Below are 17165 nucleotides of genomic sequence, written 5' to 3'. Positions count from 1 at the left end.
CCTTCCGCTCTCCGGGCAGACAGTCTGTCCACTAGATTATTGAGATGGGTTTAACGCCGCTTTTAACAGTATTCCAATCATGTTATGGCGTGTGAACGTAATGTTGGAGTAAAGTCCAAAGTGATGCGGATTTAAGACGTTCGCCACTTTGGTAAAACCAACGAGCACGGGTATGGAGCTGACAAATCTAGAAACATAATCGGCGCTTACCAGGATTCGGACCAACAATCATAGGTTTCTAGGGTGCCCAAGGGACGCAGGTGATGCACACCGAATTGCGGAACCTTAGACCACTAGGTCCCCCCAATGCGTTTGATCTGATTGTCTTTCTGTCCATTTTGCAGGAAAATAATTTGAAACTTGAGCCTAACAACAGGTGCATTCAACTATAAACACCCAGTAGCTGGAATTAGGACGTAGTGTTCGCCATTATTATTGAAGTAAAGATTCGCCAGCTAATGTACGTTTTAGCTCACCTTACTGAACACGTCGCTTACGTTTGCATTTCCGACATCTGCTTTCAAACTATTTGGGAGTCGGCTTAGGTGTCACTAAAACGTTCTCACTCACTCAATTCAGGTGTTTAACGTTGTGAGGTGAGGTTAAACGGGGTTTAACAATAAGTTCCATCTCTTTGGTATGACGCGGCGGGGGATGTAACCCCCGACCCCTCGCTCCCAGGGCAGACGCTCTACTGTTGACCATTATGAAAACTCATATGCAGCAAGTATGTGGTATGCGGAATGACACAATACGTTCTTTTGGCATATTATCGATTTTTGACTGAAAATCATGTAAGTTTATAGAGCCGGAAATGGGCATGAATGATCCCAGCTAGGATGTCGCTGAAAAGAACTCTCCAAACTCCGACCCGTATCTAAAGTCAATAATTTAACAATTTCAACATGTAACTTTATGAAATTTGATATGCAGCGATTATGTTGTATGCGGAAAAAACGACATTTGACCTTCATGTAACCTCTCTTTTCAAAGGTACTACATGTTCAACATCTCGGAAACTATAAGACCAATGCAGCTGAAACCTTCACTCGACCTTTTCACATTTACAGCATAAACAATAGCTGAGGTCAAATGAGTGAAACTGCAGTCATTGGCAAAATAAGTCGAGGTAGGTTCAAATTTGACAAGGCATACGTGAGACCACATCGCACACAAGCCATATTTCATCGGATTATCTGCACATATTCGTGAACAGTGACAGAGTAGTGTTTTGCCGGTTTGGGATGTACAGTTGTTGTAAGTTCTATGGGACTAAGTGACTTTGATTAATATCAAGGCTACCCTATCACCACACCTAGTTAACAGCGCCTTTCCATATCATCTACATTTACAGAACGGCCACAGACATTTTCCGTGAATTTTAACAATAGAAAACTCTCGCTTCCAAGCACATCACTTCATTTCTCATGAGGTTACATTACATTCCAGCGACAATGAAATGGACACTGGTCTTTCTCACCTTTAGCCTCATAAAAAATAATAATCGAGCCAAAACTCGACCAAGCCTCCAACATAATGACCATGAGGCAACCACCAAGTACTGTTAATCATTACATTTATATTGTATTTATTTTGCACAAAAAGGACGTAGTGTTCGCTATGAGAGTGACATGATGAATAAGCACAATGTCCTCGATGCTTAGAGGTTGTCAATACTTACTTTGTCACATAATTCTACTATTATTGTAACCGCAAAAGTTCGCCTCCTTATGCGTTATTTCCTTTAGCACGCATTTGATTCATCGGGGAAATAACACATCTGAGAATCATAGAAGGGGTTGTCTGAAAACAAAAGGTCCTCTAAGGTATTTTGCAGCATCTGTTTAGATTTCATGTGAAAGAGAAAAGGGTATAAATCAAGAAGTGGCATTTCAATGTTAATTTATTCGTATACGATACTCATCTTTCTTTTAGAGTGGTACGGCGACATGCACATTCCTCAAGGCTACTCTATCACCACACCTACATACCGACGCATGTTCTTATCATTTACAAACATTTCTAGAACGGTAGTGTCAAGGTCACCGATTTAGGAAATCTAACTATAAAGACTCTCACTCGTCGTGTAGAGTGTAAAGATGACCATCTGAACCCGAACTGTCACGTGAGTTTGCCTTTTGTTTGTAATATTCATGCCAGACACACAAAAACAACGGTCCTAGCACGCAGGGATAATATCTCAAATATTTATAGACTGTAAAACATGCCTCATAAATATTTGAGAAGAACGCCATTACATTCTTTCATACATGTTGGATTTATTATCATTCTTGTAATTGTAGAATATGGTATTGTATAATATAATACAGTAATGACATCTATATTTAATAAAACAACGGAAGCGAAATGTCCAAATGCCGACATCTACATGTAGTCTATATCGGAATTATTAATGTTTATATATTGTGTATATTTTAGAATGAGTGAGTGAGTTTGGTTTAACGCCGCCTTTAACAGTATTCAAGTTATATCGCCGCGTGTCAGCTTAATGTGGGAGGAAAGCCCGAAGTGATGCAGGTCTCAGACGTTTACCACTTCGGTGAAACCCACGAGCACGGGTATGGTGTTGACAAACCTAGAACCGGTACTCGAACCCACAATCATAGGTTTCTGGCGTGTTCAAGGGACGCAACTCTGCACAGCGAATCGCGGCGCCTCAGTCGACAGGGCCACCCGTGCCCCCGTATGCTTTTAGAGACTGGTATCCTGCGTCAACTGACTACAAAATAAACAGCTCAGTGGAAACACTTACAATAACACGTAATTGTATATAACTGTATGCATCATGCTAACTTGAATCATATTAAACTATATATGACAATCTTGATAGAACGTTTTATGATTCATAGTAAAACATTTTCAACGATGAAATGAAACCAGTATTGTAAATAAGTCATTTCATTAAATTGGATATTTGTTTCAGAAAATGAACTGGACACAGGTCTTTCTCACTTTGAGTCTGATAGTAGGCGGTGTATACAGTGAAAACACTGTTACAATCCACCCTCAATGGCTGGCACAGGGAGGTAGTGCTCGCTATGACAGTAATAGGTGGAACAAACACAATGGTCTGGATCGAACATCTCTCATTCCTAACTGTCGGAGCATTGGAACTGACAGTGGGCGCTGGAATAACAGAGACCTTAACGGTCGTCTCTTCCAAGACGTGAGATCAACTACTAGTAATCAAAAATACTGTTTGCAAATGGAAGCGGTCACCAGTTTTGTTCAAAGAGATATTTGACATGATCAAATTGAAAAGTCAACGATGTCTATAACGCAATGGTATATATTCATTTCAAACAGCCCTCCCACGAACGTGGTGACCCATTACTAAAAGAAACAAAAACAAACATTTAAAATAAGAAATACATGTATATTGAATTTTGAACTGTTCGTAATTTATGTCAAGCTTTGGTGATATATTCTTTACCATTTACAATAGGAGCTAATATATCACTTCTTGACGCCACATTATGTCAGTTCACAGTAAATGTCAGAGCTAATGTGCATAGAAGTATGTTTACAAAATGGCATAAAGAGGAATACAATTCTACTAATCTAATAAGCATATTGAGTGATAGAGTTAAAATGAATATGTATTGTAGTGGCCAGAAGATCCAAACCGTAGTGGCTACCCTGACCCCAACCATCTGAAGAACGTCACCAAACAGCAGGAACTGTTCTCCAAGTACGTTGAGAACATTATGAGTGGTTATGAGAACGACATGATCATGATGGCTGGAGGTAAGACTGTTCAATATGCTGACATTGTAGGCATTACGGAACTAATCATCGTTAGTAGAAAAGACCAAAGCAAACTTTTTAAATCTCGTTCGTTTTATTCTGTTGGACCTCTGGACCTCTGGTAGAATACATAATTTAGGCAATGCTAGATGCCGTCTTTGGGTCAACGTCATCGGTGCCCATTCGTGCGACATGTGCCCACTGTCGGTTCATCGTCACCTGCCACGTAGAAGCCAAATTGTGAACTAAAGTCTACTTAACCAATGATAAATTGAAAATATCTTACAGCGAACCTAAACTTGCCTGATGAGTCAGATTTTGTTCATTGTTTTGTTTGTTGATTAACGTCGCTATATTATGCCTGTCTGTAAACAACCGGTGCTATGTATGTAAATATAATGTTGAAGAAAGAATGTAATGTAAATAAAATTGTAACAAATGTTACATTTTGGATAACACTTTCTTGCTTAGGTACAGATTCTCGTACTTTCTTGGTATTCGAAAGTGGACGGGACATTACCAAAACAAAGTACGAGAATCTGTACGTTATCAAGAAAGTGTTATCCCAAATATAACATTTGTTACCCTTGACCACTTTCTAAATGACATTGTGTGTTCATAGCTTTCGATCATAACTCGACGTCGTGGATCTTTGTTCATTATATCAATTATTAGTTTGTCTGGTCGTCATATAGCTAGGTTATCACTGAGTGTCGTCCTAAATAACAAATATATAAATCTACTCATTACATGAGGTGGCAAGGATACGGGAATACGCAAGGATAATAACTAAACTGAACTGAACTTTAATACTCCCAGGTCGCTGGCAGTGTCATAAGGTGTACAATTCAAGTTTTGATTTAATAAAATGTATCATTATGAAAACAGTGTGACAACGTCTTTTTATTACTTCATTCTTATGATAATCTTAGCGACATTTTGGAGGAACTTGGGACCATAGTTTATTAAAGGGGGTGGATGGGTGGAGCTAATCAAAGGTTCCCACTGGTGACTTCGGGTGCAAACACAAACTAAATGTGGATGGTAATCACATCGATAACACTATCCGTCATATGAAAAATTATTCACATCCTTGATCATGTGTGTCTTGGAAGCAGATTTCTCCTGTGTTCCTCCCAAAAAGCAATGGAAAATTTGACTCAAAGTTAATTTTAAAAGCAACACTACACCAATATAGTAAAATGTTTATTATGAAGCTAAAAAATCATTGACCTTACACATTTGATGGTGTTATAGTACTCCAAATATAAAATAGATAATATAAGATGTCGTGTTTGTTTTCTTCTAAAAAGTCAAATCAGTCGTTAAAAGGTTGCTTCTGTCCAAAGCGTGTTTTGTTTCATTTTCTCTAAGAATTTAATCATAGGAAACTGACCTGAACTGATTAATGTCAGGAAATGTAAACCCACCCACCCACTTGCCACAAACAGTATCATATGTGTTGTCGAAGGAGGCAACTAACGAGATCGGGTGGTCAGGATCACTGATTTGGTTGATGCATGTCACCGTATCCAAAATGAAAAGATCTATTCTCATGATGTCAATCGCTTGGTTGACTGGGGCGTATGGGTATTGGGAAAAGACAAAAACAAGCAATTTTCCGAATTTTCCGAACCGTGAACCATAGTATTTCATTCTTTCCTACACAACTCATCTTCTCTACATCAGGGATTCTTTGATATTACCGAAGTGTTTAATATTTCATATATTTACAAACCGTTTCATGTCCACTTATTTTTTCAAAATTAAATACAAATCTATCATAGTAACTGTTATCATAGTATTTTTCAGGTCTCTATTACCCGAGTTGGATAAACACGTCTGAACATGAAGGTCAATTCCCAAACAATGTCGATGCTGCTGCAGAGTTCATGACGTTGATGCTGCAAGGAGTATATGACTACACAAAAGGACACATGCCACACTACTTTGAGCCCATCAACGAGCCGGATGGTAAAGGGCGTATACTGAATTTCACGACTGTTGCCAAATTTCACAAATTAGTTGCTGAGAAACTCCATGCGAGATTTAATATTAAAGTTTCTGGTCCTACACTTGATGGAGAAACTGGGCTGGCGGATAGAAAAGACTTTTCGTATTGGCGAAGAGTGGCCAATTTTCTGGACGTCACTTTGGGTTATATCGATGTATTTTCTTTTCATTCGTACAACTCGCTGACTGTTTCGGGAAATTCTCACAATTTCAGTGGTATGAATGAAGCACGTCTGGTAGCATTTGTCGACCTGGTTGAAAACTATGTCTCTCAGAAGACTGGAAAGATTATTCCCCTTGTTATTAGTGAATATGGCCGCGGTCCCGTGGAAGGAATTGACAAATATGCTCCATCAGGTATAGTTGACTTTTCAACAATATACCAAGCCAATGGCCACAGATTCACCCAACTAGGTCTCAGGGAATACATTGACAGAGCAGTGGTGTTTCTTTTAGCCAATGAAAAATATCCAGGACATGATAGTCTCAACTGGTCACTTTTCACTCTTCAAGGAAACGCCACGCGTATGGTCGACGTCTTCAAGTTTTGGTACAAATTCACGTCAGGCTACTCCTTTATCAGAACTACCAGTCAGTATGATGGAGAGGAACGAACGGTGTCGCCGTTAGCAATGTCCAGTACACTGAATAACGAAACCGTCATTCTCTTGCATAGCTATTCTCAGAAGTCACAGGCGGTCAAGTTAGACTTTGAAGACGGCTGGATCAAGCCAACCACTGGAGAAGCTACTTGTATCACCATCAAGGACGACTGGTACCCACTCATTACCTTTAATGAACCCTTCGACATCCAGAAGACCCAAGGAATGGTTGAACTTCCTCCTGAAGCAACATGCCACCTTACATTCAAGACCCCTTCAAATAAACTGCCTTCAGTCACTCTCAACGAAACCACATACTACGGAGCTGATACACTGATACCAATCAAGGGCAATATCGTCTTGACAGTAATATCTCTACCAGATGGCCAATATCACAGTGCAAGACTGAGAGTTTCAACCAGTTGGCCGATCAATGAAACAAACAATGTATCATATATAACCTTTAACCTCCACCGCCTTGACTGTTTCTATAAGCTGTATGATTCCGACAAGTTTAACAGCACCACCTATTGGGAAGTTTGGGAGTTTGCTGTCCCTACCTCCCTGTTTGTCACGGGGGCTAATCTGGTACAGGTCTACTTCTCCAACAACATGACAGCAGGATATGTTTCTTCAGTTGCTCTTGTCACAGCCAAGCTTACCCAACCGATTTGAAATCATGAAAATAATACTATTTCTGACAAATTCCTCAAATTTGACAGTATTAAACAAATTACATCAATGTGTCATTGTTGTTATATTCCCAGGTCGCAAATTTATTTTTAAGAACAGCTGGTGTTGTACTTAGCTTGAATACTATGTCGGTTGTAATTATGTTTGTTTAACTGTCTACAATGTACATATAATGTACACACACACACACCAAAGAACTGTATGTCTTACCTGTTTGAGTATGACATGATAATTTACGGGCTGCCATCCTATAGAAGGACTGTTGCTCAGTTCGACGTGCATGTAGGCAACAAAAATCAATAAAAGAAACAATGTCGCTACGTTCAAGGATACGTGAAGCTGATAATTGACCCCGAAAATGGTGAGTGAGTGAGTTTGGTTTTACGCCGCTTTTAGTAATATTCCACCATATCCCGGCTTGGGACACCAGAAATGGGCTTCACACAGTGTACCCTTGTCGGGAATCGAACCCACGTTATAGGCATGACGAACGCTCTAACCACTAGGCTACCCGACCGCACCAACCACGAAAATAAAGCAGCCAGGATATAGATTACACATGTGACCATTATCTATGTTTTTGTCAGACACAATATCATAAGAACTATGATGACTAGTTATAAAATTAGCTAACTCACAGCTAGTGTGTGGGCAAATTTGGAAAGATGCAGGTATTATGATGGACAGGTTATTATTTTGTGAGTAAAATCACTTTTGTGTGCTAAACAAATGTCACATGCATCAAACATATCACATGGGAAAAACATTTTACGTATATTTAGCATATTCTTATCTTATAGCCAACAATGACGTCTGTCTGTTACGTACTCAAGCTACAACATGTGCATGGATGTTGCTGAACATCTTCTGGTTGTTCCTACCTGTTCACATTTACAGCAAATACAATTGTTTGTGTCACCAAAGCGACAAAGCTGTCATGGGCAAAAGAAGTCAAGGCAGGTGCTTGATTGGAACATCATATCAAAGACCGGCCCCATCACACACTAGCTATATATTCATGTAATTATCTGAACACATTGGTGACCAATGGGATAGATGAATTTTTTCCATTGGGTTGTCATGGAAACAAAATTTTACTTCAAAGAAAAATGTTTTGTGCAACACCAGCATAGGTTGTCTGTTAAACACCTCGTCCAACCTTCACTATTCTAATATTGTGGTAAAGTAGAAAAAAGCAAAACAGACAGCGGGCCAGTATTTTGGCCCATTTGACAAGCATGTTCAGATACCCCTTGGTTGAGGCCTAAACAGGCACGTCTTCAGCCATCGAGACAAGAGCAGAAACCTACTTCAGTCCTTCAAAGAGGGGACCTCTTCACGGACTATTTAGCAAGTAAAGTAAACATAGCAACTTTGCAGAATTTAATACTTGAGAGGATACCTAATCACAATTGGCTGACCAAAATTTAATTTGGAAAAGGGAAATCGCGTCAAACGGACGAAAAGAAATTACAGGCAAAATCGTCCCCCAAACGAAAAATTCCGCGACTGAGGTTACAGGTTACAAACCAGGTTGCCGGTGTCTGACGCCTGGTCAAGAATCGGGAATTAGGAGGCGGACGTTAAATAAATGTAATAATGTGTACTGTTGCGTCAAACAAGCAAAAGACCACCCCACAACATCCGCACAGTTGGCAAGGGAATGAATTCTTAATTGGCAAGACCTTAAAGTGATTCTTCTTAACTCCAATACTTCTCTGATATCATGGTAAACCCTGACTTTATGCATGTACAAAGTATAAGTTGGACATCAAGTAGTCGACTATGTATATTGGTTTTATGTACATTTCCAAAAACTGTACACTATATCGCAGGATCATAGATAGGCCCAACCTTGTGTGAAAGTCTCTGCTCTGTGACGTGAACACACTATTAATACCATAACAAACAGTTACTGGAAATGTACAACAGTGTGTACTTAATGGGAGACTGTGGCGTATCGTTTATTCCAGTATTCAGTCTGCCTGCAAATAATCGAGCCTGGGCAAGATATTAAAATGATTAACATTGTGAACAACGAAACAAGTCGTCGAGGGACGATGAAATGCAGTTAACCAAGTTACTGAGCTGTCAAACATAATGATAAGGAGTCACTTTAAATTGTATTTTTTTTACAGAAGATAAAGACGTAGTATCCGCTGAGCAATGCTGACATGCACAAACCTCAAGGCTATCCTTTCACCACATCAACATGCCTACGCATGTTCTTATCATGTACAAGGATTTATAGAACGGCAAAATTGGGTCACTGATAATTCCGACGAATTCTAAGCATAAAAGCTGTTCATGTCTTTGTGATGACACATTACATTTCGGTGACAATGAAATTGACACTGGTCTTTCTCACCCTGAGCCTGGTAATAGGTGGTGTATATAGTGACACGACTGTGACGGTCTATCCTCAGTGGCTGGCACAGGGGGGTAGTGTGCGCTATGAGAGTGACAGATGGAACAAGCACAATGGCCTGGAAAAGGAGTCCCGTATTGCAAACTGTCGCCGCCTTCGGACTGACAGCGGCCGCTGGATACACGAAGATTTTACTCTCTTCCGAGTGGTGAGATTTTCTTTCTAATTTGATCCATTATATTATCGTAATAAGTCACATTGTAAAATGCCGGGCTAAAGAAACGTATCACTGAATTAAAGGCGATAAGTGCGATAAGTTAGAATGTTATCAGAAAACATTCACCAACACACACCATGTGCACAATGGAAGTCACGTTTTAGTGAGTGTAGTGCAGTCATGATAAATCGGAAACAGTATTTTGGGGAACTGTAAAAAGTGTTCGTGCATAATTGTTGCATAAATACCGGTGTGGGGTAGAGGAAGGATGCAGCATCAAAAAGAACAGCAGAGAAATGCCGATACTCACACAAGAGGAACGTGACAGAGCTGTTGGTATAGCCGATATAGGGGCCTCTCAACGGCAGTTTGCAAGAACCTTTAACTGCAGTCAAACCAGTATCAGCAACTAGTTGAGCCTGTATCAGCAAATAGGCCAGACACAAAGAGTCACAACACCAGTTGAAGACCGCTACATCCGATACGTGACAGCGACGTCAACGGCAGCGACGCCAATGGGACACCCCATCAGCAGATGAACACCCTTACGATGACTCCGCATTGGTGGTATCAGAGCCTACCGCCCCTTCCATGGAACGGCATTGATCCATCTTCTACGTCAACGCATTACAATGGGCAAGAACTGTACGTCGGTGGCAGCGGCGTGATTTGGAAAGGGTGCTGTTCCCAGATGAAAGTCGCTTTTACTTGATCAGAAATGATGGCCGAGTCCGTGTTTATCGTCGTAGGGGCGAGCGACTGGCATCTTACTGCATCCAAGATGAGCAGCCGTATGGTGGAGGCAGCGTTATGGTATCGGGCAGTATTTGCGGTCAGAGGACAACAAGGCTTGTCATCATCCGTGGGAATCTTAATTGCCAAAGATACAGAGATGAGGCGTTCGATCTGCTCTAGTGCCAATTACGTGGACGGGCAAGGGGTACTCTTTTGCCGCAGGATAATGCACGATCTCATACCGCCAGACGTGTTCAGCAATATCTGCACAACGTTAACGTCAACGTATTGCCTTGGCCAGCATGTTCTCCAGACATGAATCCCATAGAGGATCTCTGGGATCATCGTGATCGACAGATGAGACAACGCGTATCTCCCCCAGCAAACAGACAGCAGCTTGAACAGGTTTTATTGGACGAGTAGCGCAGAATTCCTAATGACGTCATCCGGCGACTAACGACATCCACGAGGAGACTATTTTGGCGCGCATTGATGCAGGGGATGGTCACACACGCTACTAGGGACATGTCTTGTCACATGATTTGACTTTATGAGCACCTTTTGAGTGGATTCGTCTTTTCTTTTGATCCCGTGTCTCTTTCGCTCGGACTTTTGGCAAGTGCACTATCGATATAGCATTGCAATGTGTACAGACATAAAAAATTATTCCTTTCATTAAAATAATCATCATATCGATAACACCTTTTTTGTTTCTTTTTATGGAGCTGCGGTACAAGGTGATAAGGGTCTTTTGCCCGGCAGTTGAGACAGAAAACATGAAGCATTTCTGTGTCATTCATTTGCTCATCCTGTCTTGTTATGTATGGCTTCGAGGGTTCGTTTTGACAGTAATGTCATGAATATTGCAAACAGACATTAGTTTACATTTATAGAGCTACAGTGATGTAGCATACGATAAATGTATGAATGTGGTGGGATGAATGTTTTGAGGCCGATTCTCCTGCTAAGAAATAAACACTATGTTTTAGAGTCTTTGTCTTTCTTTAATTGGGATAGACAATTGTTGCTAGATGTCCCATGGTCGTATCCACTCATACAAATGAAGTAATTACTTAAGACTAATATGGACTTGTACACTTGCCAGTGAACAGGTAACAAATGACTGGACAATTATTGAATTAACCTTTTCCTTTTATGCATGATACAAGTATAGTATTATATTACTGGGAAACATTGCACAACAGTGAATTGTCATTAATATGCGATTAATTATACTAAACCCAAATTTTCATATATAAGTTATACATTGGCCAGAGGGTACCCTGACCCATGTTTAGACTGAAAGTAAATGATTAAGCTAATATGCATTGACGAATATTCACAAAGTAGCACTGTTTGGAATAACATTCTCCTTGCCTAATAAGCATATTGATTGTAGTGGCCAGAAGACGCACACCGAAGTGGCTACCCCGACCCCAACTACCTGAAGAACGTCAGCGTGCAACAGGAATGGTTCTCCGATTACCTTGCTAACATTGACAGTGGTTATAAGAATGAAATGATCATGATGATGAAAGGTAAGAGTATTCAGAAACAAATGCTGTTATTTGATTGGTAATATTATTAAAACGGACGTAGAGGGATTCATATTTCTTTCCCGTCACAATAGTAATAGCCGCAGAAAGTCCGAACAATTTGTAATAGACAAATTCGAAGATTAGATGCACTCACGAATCACTGCAATAACGAAGTCAGGCGTTCGATAGATATTGCACCTATATATGGCAGTTGCTCTATCACACATCATGCATGGACGTCAAGATCGCATTTTATATTGCCTTCTTATGTTATGACCTCTGTGAACGAGAGAAGCAAATGATGTGCAGATGGTAGAAAATAACCCAAAATCGCCTGGACGTACTTTACGTGTAGTTACCAACGATAGGTGTGAGATTAATGGACTTATAAATAAAACGTGGCAAAACCCTCTCCATATTCATAAGCAATATCTGCTAAAAACAGAGTCGATTGTACGTTTCCGACTACTAGTATATCATGACCATATGTTTGTGAATCAGTATCAAATAGTGATAATACAAGGTGTTCGCGAAGAGGTTAACATATTCTGCTCCACCGGTGGCATCCGTCACAAACACTTGCAAAGGCAAGTCAATTGTTCATCTGAAAACACGTGAACATAGGGTAGAAGTCCAAATAGAGCATTGCATCAGACATAATTTTTATCACTGATTTTTGTCAAATTTTGAAATGTCCTCGACATGTCTGCCTTCCATAAAACCCTTTAAAGTTTTACAGAGGCCTTGAATGTTGTAACCTTGATCAAACAACCTCTGGGCAAGAGTTGTATAGTTCTCTTTGAAATCTTGGTAGAAAGAGTATGCTAGATTGCACCTCAAAAATTGTGGAATAAAGGATATGTTGACTTTTGAAAAGTTGAAGTCATCCCTCTTGTCATACAGTCTTGTTGAGAGTGTTTTTTTTCACTCAGAATCTTTTTGTGTAGATCCAAATATGAAACAGATGAGGCGGTCTCACTGGTCGCCTACATTTCTAGTATAGGTGTAAGGGAATTGGCAATTTGACCGTTATTGAACGATATCAGATCATCTATATACCTGAAGTTTATGTTAAAGTTCCTGGCCAAATTAACTTGGTTTGACTTTGCCAGTCCGAGCAGAAATTCTGATTCATATGAATAAAGAAACAGATCAGCAAGGAGGGGAGCGGAATCGGTGACTATGGGGATGCCTACTTCTTGCCTGAATGTTTTTTCCCAAAATGTTAAATAGATATTATCAATAAGGATGTCTAGCATTTCAGATAATGTTTTTGCAGTAAACTTCAGATGTCATTTGCTTCCATTTTGACAAATTGACCTGAACCTCTGAAAATAGACATGTAACTATATCTGTGGTCAACACGTTATTTAAAACAAAGTCCCATGGATCAAGGAATGAGTTTTACCTTCAGTCTGTCATGTGGGATAGTGGTGTACAAAGTTGAACATGAAATTATAACATTCAACATAATATTATTCAAATTGTCTTAAATACTTTCTGTGAATATAAAGATAGTCCTTCATTGATTGTAATAAGGAAATACAAGAACAGGCGGCCTTTGTCTTATTTGGTTGATTACACAGCAATTACACAGCACAGCAACTACTTAATACCCATATATTATCGCCAGCTTGACGTCCTGTATCGTCAAGGAAACAGTGGCAGTCTTTAAAACGGACATACATGCGTAAGCTCTTATAGAAACGGCATATGTATTTATCAATCAGTTTTATGTTGTATTATTGATTTAAGGTCTTCACTGGCCAAACTGGATGAATACGTCCGATCATAAGGGTCAATTCCCCAACAACATCGATGCTGCTTCAGAGTTCATATTGTTGCTGGTGCAAGGAGTCTTTGACTACACTCAAGGTCGGATTCCGCCATACTTCGAGGTCGTCAACGAACCAGATGTTAAAGAGGATATAATGAATTTCACCACCACTGTCGCCATTTTCCACAAAACAGTTGCCGAGAAACTCCATTCCAGGTTTAACATCAAAGTGGTTGGCCCGACAATGACAGGATATAACACAGTGGTAGACAGGAACGACTTTTCGTTCTGGACAAAACTGGTAGAGTTCATGGACATCACTTTAGACTATTTAGACGTGTTTTCCTTTCATTCGTACAACGCACTTATTGTTTCAGGGAAATCTCACCGATTTACTGGTATAAATGAAGCACGCCTGGTAGCATTTGTTGACCTGATTGAAAACTATGTTCATCAAAAGAAGGGGGAAAAAATCCCACTCATTATCAGTGAATATGGTCGCGGGGGAGTGGCAGGAATTAGTAAAACTGCTCTATCTGGGATAGTTGACTTTTCAACAATATACCAGTCTAATGCCCATAGGTTCACCCAACTTGGTCTCAGAGAATACATTGACAGATCGGTGGTGTTTCTTTTAAGCAGTGAACAAGATCCTGGAAATAATGGTTCCAACTGGTCACTTTTCACCCGCCAAGGAAACGCCTCAAGGAATGCAGATGTATTCAAATTTTGGTACAATTTCACGTCAGAGTACTCCTTCATCAGAACTGCCAGCAAATGTGATGGTCAGGAACGAACGGTATCGCCGCTATCAATGTCAAGTTCTGTACGTAATGAAACGGTCATTCTCTTACACAGCTATTCTCAACAATCACAGATGGTCAAATTAATTTTTCAAGACGACTGGATAACACCAATCACAGGAGAAGCTACTTGTATCACCATCAAGGACAACTGGTATCCAATTATCACCTTCAACGAACCCTTTGACATCGGTAATACTGGAGGAATGGTTGAACTTCCACCTGAAGCAACATGTCGCTATACATTCAAGATTCCCTCAAACCAGTTGCCAAGAGACACTTTCAATGAAACAACATACTACGGAGCTGGTATGGTTATACCCATCAAGGACGGCATCGCTGTGACAACCATAGCTCTTCCAAAAGATGAATTCGACAGCGCAAGACTGCGAGTTTCTGCGAGTCTTCCCATCAATGAAACAAACATTCTGTCATCTGTTACCTTTAACCACCAACCTCTTTACTCCTGTTACAAGCTGTACGACTCAGACAAACAGAACAGTAAAATCTTCAACTACATGGATGTTTGGGAGTTTTTCGTCCCTTCCACCTTGTTGAACACCACTTCTATCACGGTCCAAGTTAACTTTTCCAACAAAGATTCGGAAGGATATGTGACTGCGGTAGCCCTTGTCACAGCCAAGCTTGTCCCATCTGACATCAAATGATAATATTACTGACAAATAATTTTGCATTGAATTGATATAAATTGTTTTGTCGTTCCTCATATATTTGTTATTGTGTTCCTGGAAGGTGACTGGGGGCTCGCCTTAGCGCCTTAGTAACCTCGTGCATGACGCGGAGCATGGAGATTCAAGTTACGTTTCGGTGCTGATGCTTTTAAAACTTTTAGAACTGGATATTGATAGGAAGTAATAAGGGTATTTCCTTATGACAAGGAACATGCTTTCGGGAAATTCTAATCAACCTTGATGAGGTTTGTTTAGTACTAAGGAAAGACATGGGACGATCACCGTTGCATCCATTCTGTTAGCATACTGGTTATATACTGAACTGCAAAAGAAACGTCACCATGGATAGATATATGAGAAACCTTATTTGTCCAAATACTGTAAACATCCTTTGAGACATATTAAAAAGATGAAACTTGAAAAAACTGATCATCAAGGTTGAAATTAAAGTGTCAAATGTTCTTAAACACAACGCTAGTCAGTATCTCGTGTGTTCGCCATGTGCATTGATGACTGCCGTGCAACGTCGATACATGGAATGGATGAGGCGGTTGATGTGGGCCATAGGCACTTGAGCCCACACTCTGAGGAACGCCTGACGCAGTTCAGCTGCAGTTGTTGGCCTTGGTCGGACGTCATTCAGCCGTCTCGTCCAACATGCTTTCAGTGGGATTTAAATCGGGACTTGGTCTTCCACTACGTGGTCGGTCATCTGTAGTGTTGGTGGCCTGTATATGGTCCTCACGTGGACTTGAAATGCATTGGCTACTTGGCGGGCGATTTCAATCGTCCAAGAACTTGGTGTCGCTGGTTTCTTGTCTATCTTGGCATGTGGTAGCAATTCAATAACGAATGAATGTTATCCGATCTATTATAGGGCGAGAAATTGGGGAACGCATGTGCATTTCAATTTGCACGGAACTCACGTGCATCGGGTTACCATGGCCTTTGCCGTAATACGTTTGGGCGATCGGGTTTATTGTCATCTGCTTTGTCTTTTTATCATCAAATTATTATTTTCCGGACAAGGTAATGTTAAATCTTAGAAATTTTGATAAAAATTACCCAAATATTAAATTACAATTTTTCATGCAATGTTACTTGGGTTGACGTTTCTTTTGCGGTTCAGTATATAAAACGCTACACCATTTCGTGATGCATCAGCTAAACAAATGTTATACAACATAATGATTTCAAATTGCTGTTGTTAATTTAATACAGGCCTGATCAATTCGTTCTATATACCCATCTGTGTGTAAGTTTCCGATAGGTTGTTTTGTAACTGCTTTTGGTAGTTTTCACTTTAAACTTTTTAAATAGTCACTGGATTGATTACAAAGTCGTTCTTCTCTGTCTAATGTAAAATTAGAACATGATTATGATTTCTGTTAACTCAATGAAATACTGTGATTAGCAAGTCAACCAATCTAACAAACAATCTATCATCTTCCACATCATCTTTCTATAAGCTTTTTGAGTTGACAAGTTTTGCGACGACACCGATTGGAAGTTTGGAGGTTTGGTGTTCCTACCTATTTGTAAGCTACAACATCATATAACCTGGTCCGAGTTTACTTCTCCAACATCGAGTTGTCCTTATCACATCCGGGGCACGGGTGGCCCACCAGAAACCTTTGATTGTGAGTTCGAATCCCGGTTCGCCTCGATTATGTTTCTAGGTTTGTCAGCACCATACCCATGCTCGTGGGTTTCACCGAAATGGTAAAGTTCTGAGAACTGCATCATTTCGGGCTTTCCTCCCAAATTAAGCTGACACGCCGCAATAAAACTGTTAAAAGCGGCGTTAACCCCGACTCACTCACTCACCTTATCACATCCAAACTTGTGCCACCTCACCTCACAGCACCGTCCGTTATGGTTTGTAGCTGAAGCTGAAAAAATTACACCCCCTCCCCCTAATATTAAATTGTCGTTCCCTTTCCTCAGTTGTAATATCTG

At 40.2% G+C, this 17165-nt stretch overlaps 2 protein-coding genes across 3 annotated transcripts; both read left to right on the top strand.

The window, feature by feature from the left end:
* The first annotated feature begins 1922 nt into the window (after nt 1–1922).
* LOC124112407 (beta-porphyranase A-like) lies at nt 1923–7058 on the top strand. Its single transcript, XM_046472501.2, has 4 exons — nt 1923–2125; nt 2945–3187; nt 3630–3768; nt 5581–7058. Exons 2-4 carry the CDS (start codon nt 2948–2950, stop codon nt 7056–7058), a joined length of 1857 nt encoding a protein of 618 aa, XP_046328457.2. The 5' UTR covers nt 1923–2125; nt 2945–2947.
* Nucleotides 7059–9350: 2292 nt separating this feature from the next.
* Nucleotides 9351–15237, top strand: LOC124112405. Of its 2 annotated transcripts, none has more exons than XM_048383951.1 (3): nt 9351–9652; nt 11796–11934; nt 14089–15237. In XM_048383951.1, the coding sequence occupies exons 1-3, from the start codon at nt 9395–9397 to the stop codon at nt 15180–15182; spliced, it is 1491 nt and encodes a 496-aa protein (XP_048239908.1). In that variant the 5' UTR covers nt 9351–9394; the 3' UTR covers nt 15183–15237. The 2 variants fall into 2 exon arrangements, with proteins under 2 accessions (XP_048239908.1, XP_046328456.2); XM_046472500.2 differs by having other exon boundaries at nt 13690–15237.
* Nucleotides 15238–17165: the final 1928 nt, after the last annotated feature.

The sequence above is a fragment of the Haliotis rufescens genome, unplaced genomic scaffold, assembly GCF_023055435.1.
Source record: "Haliotis rufescens isolate VD_foot unplaced genomic scaffold, xgHalRufe1.0.p SCAF_5, whole genome shotgun sequence".
In the NCBI taxonomy this organism is placed as follows: Eukaryota; Metazoa; Mollusca; class Gastropoda; order Lepetellida; family Haliotidae; genus Haliotis; species Haliotis rufescens.
Note: the sequence above shows the minus strand (reverse complement) of the source record. Positions and strands in the feature narration are given on the sequence as shown.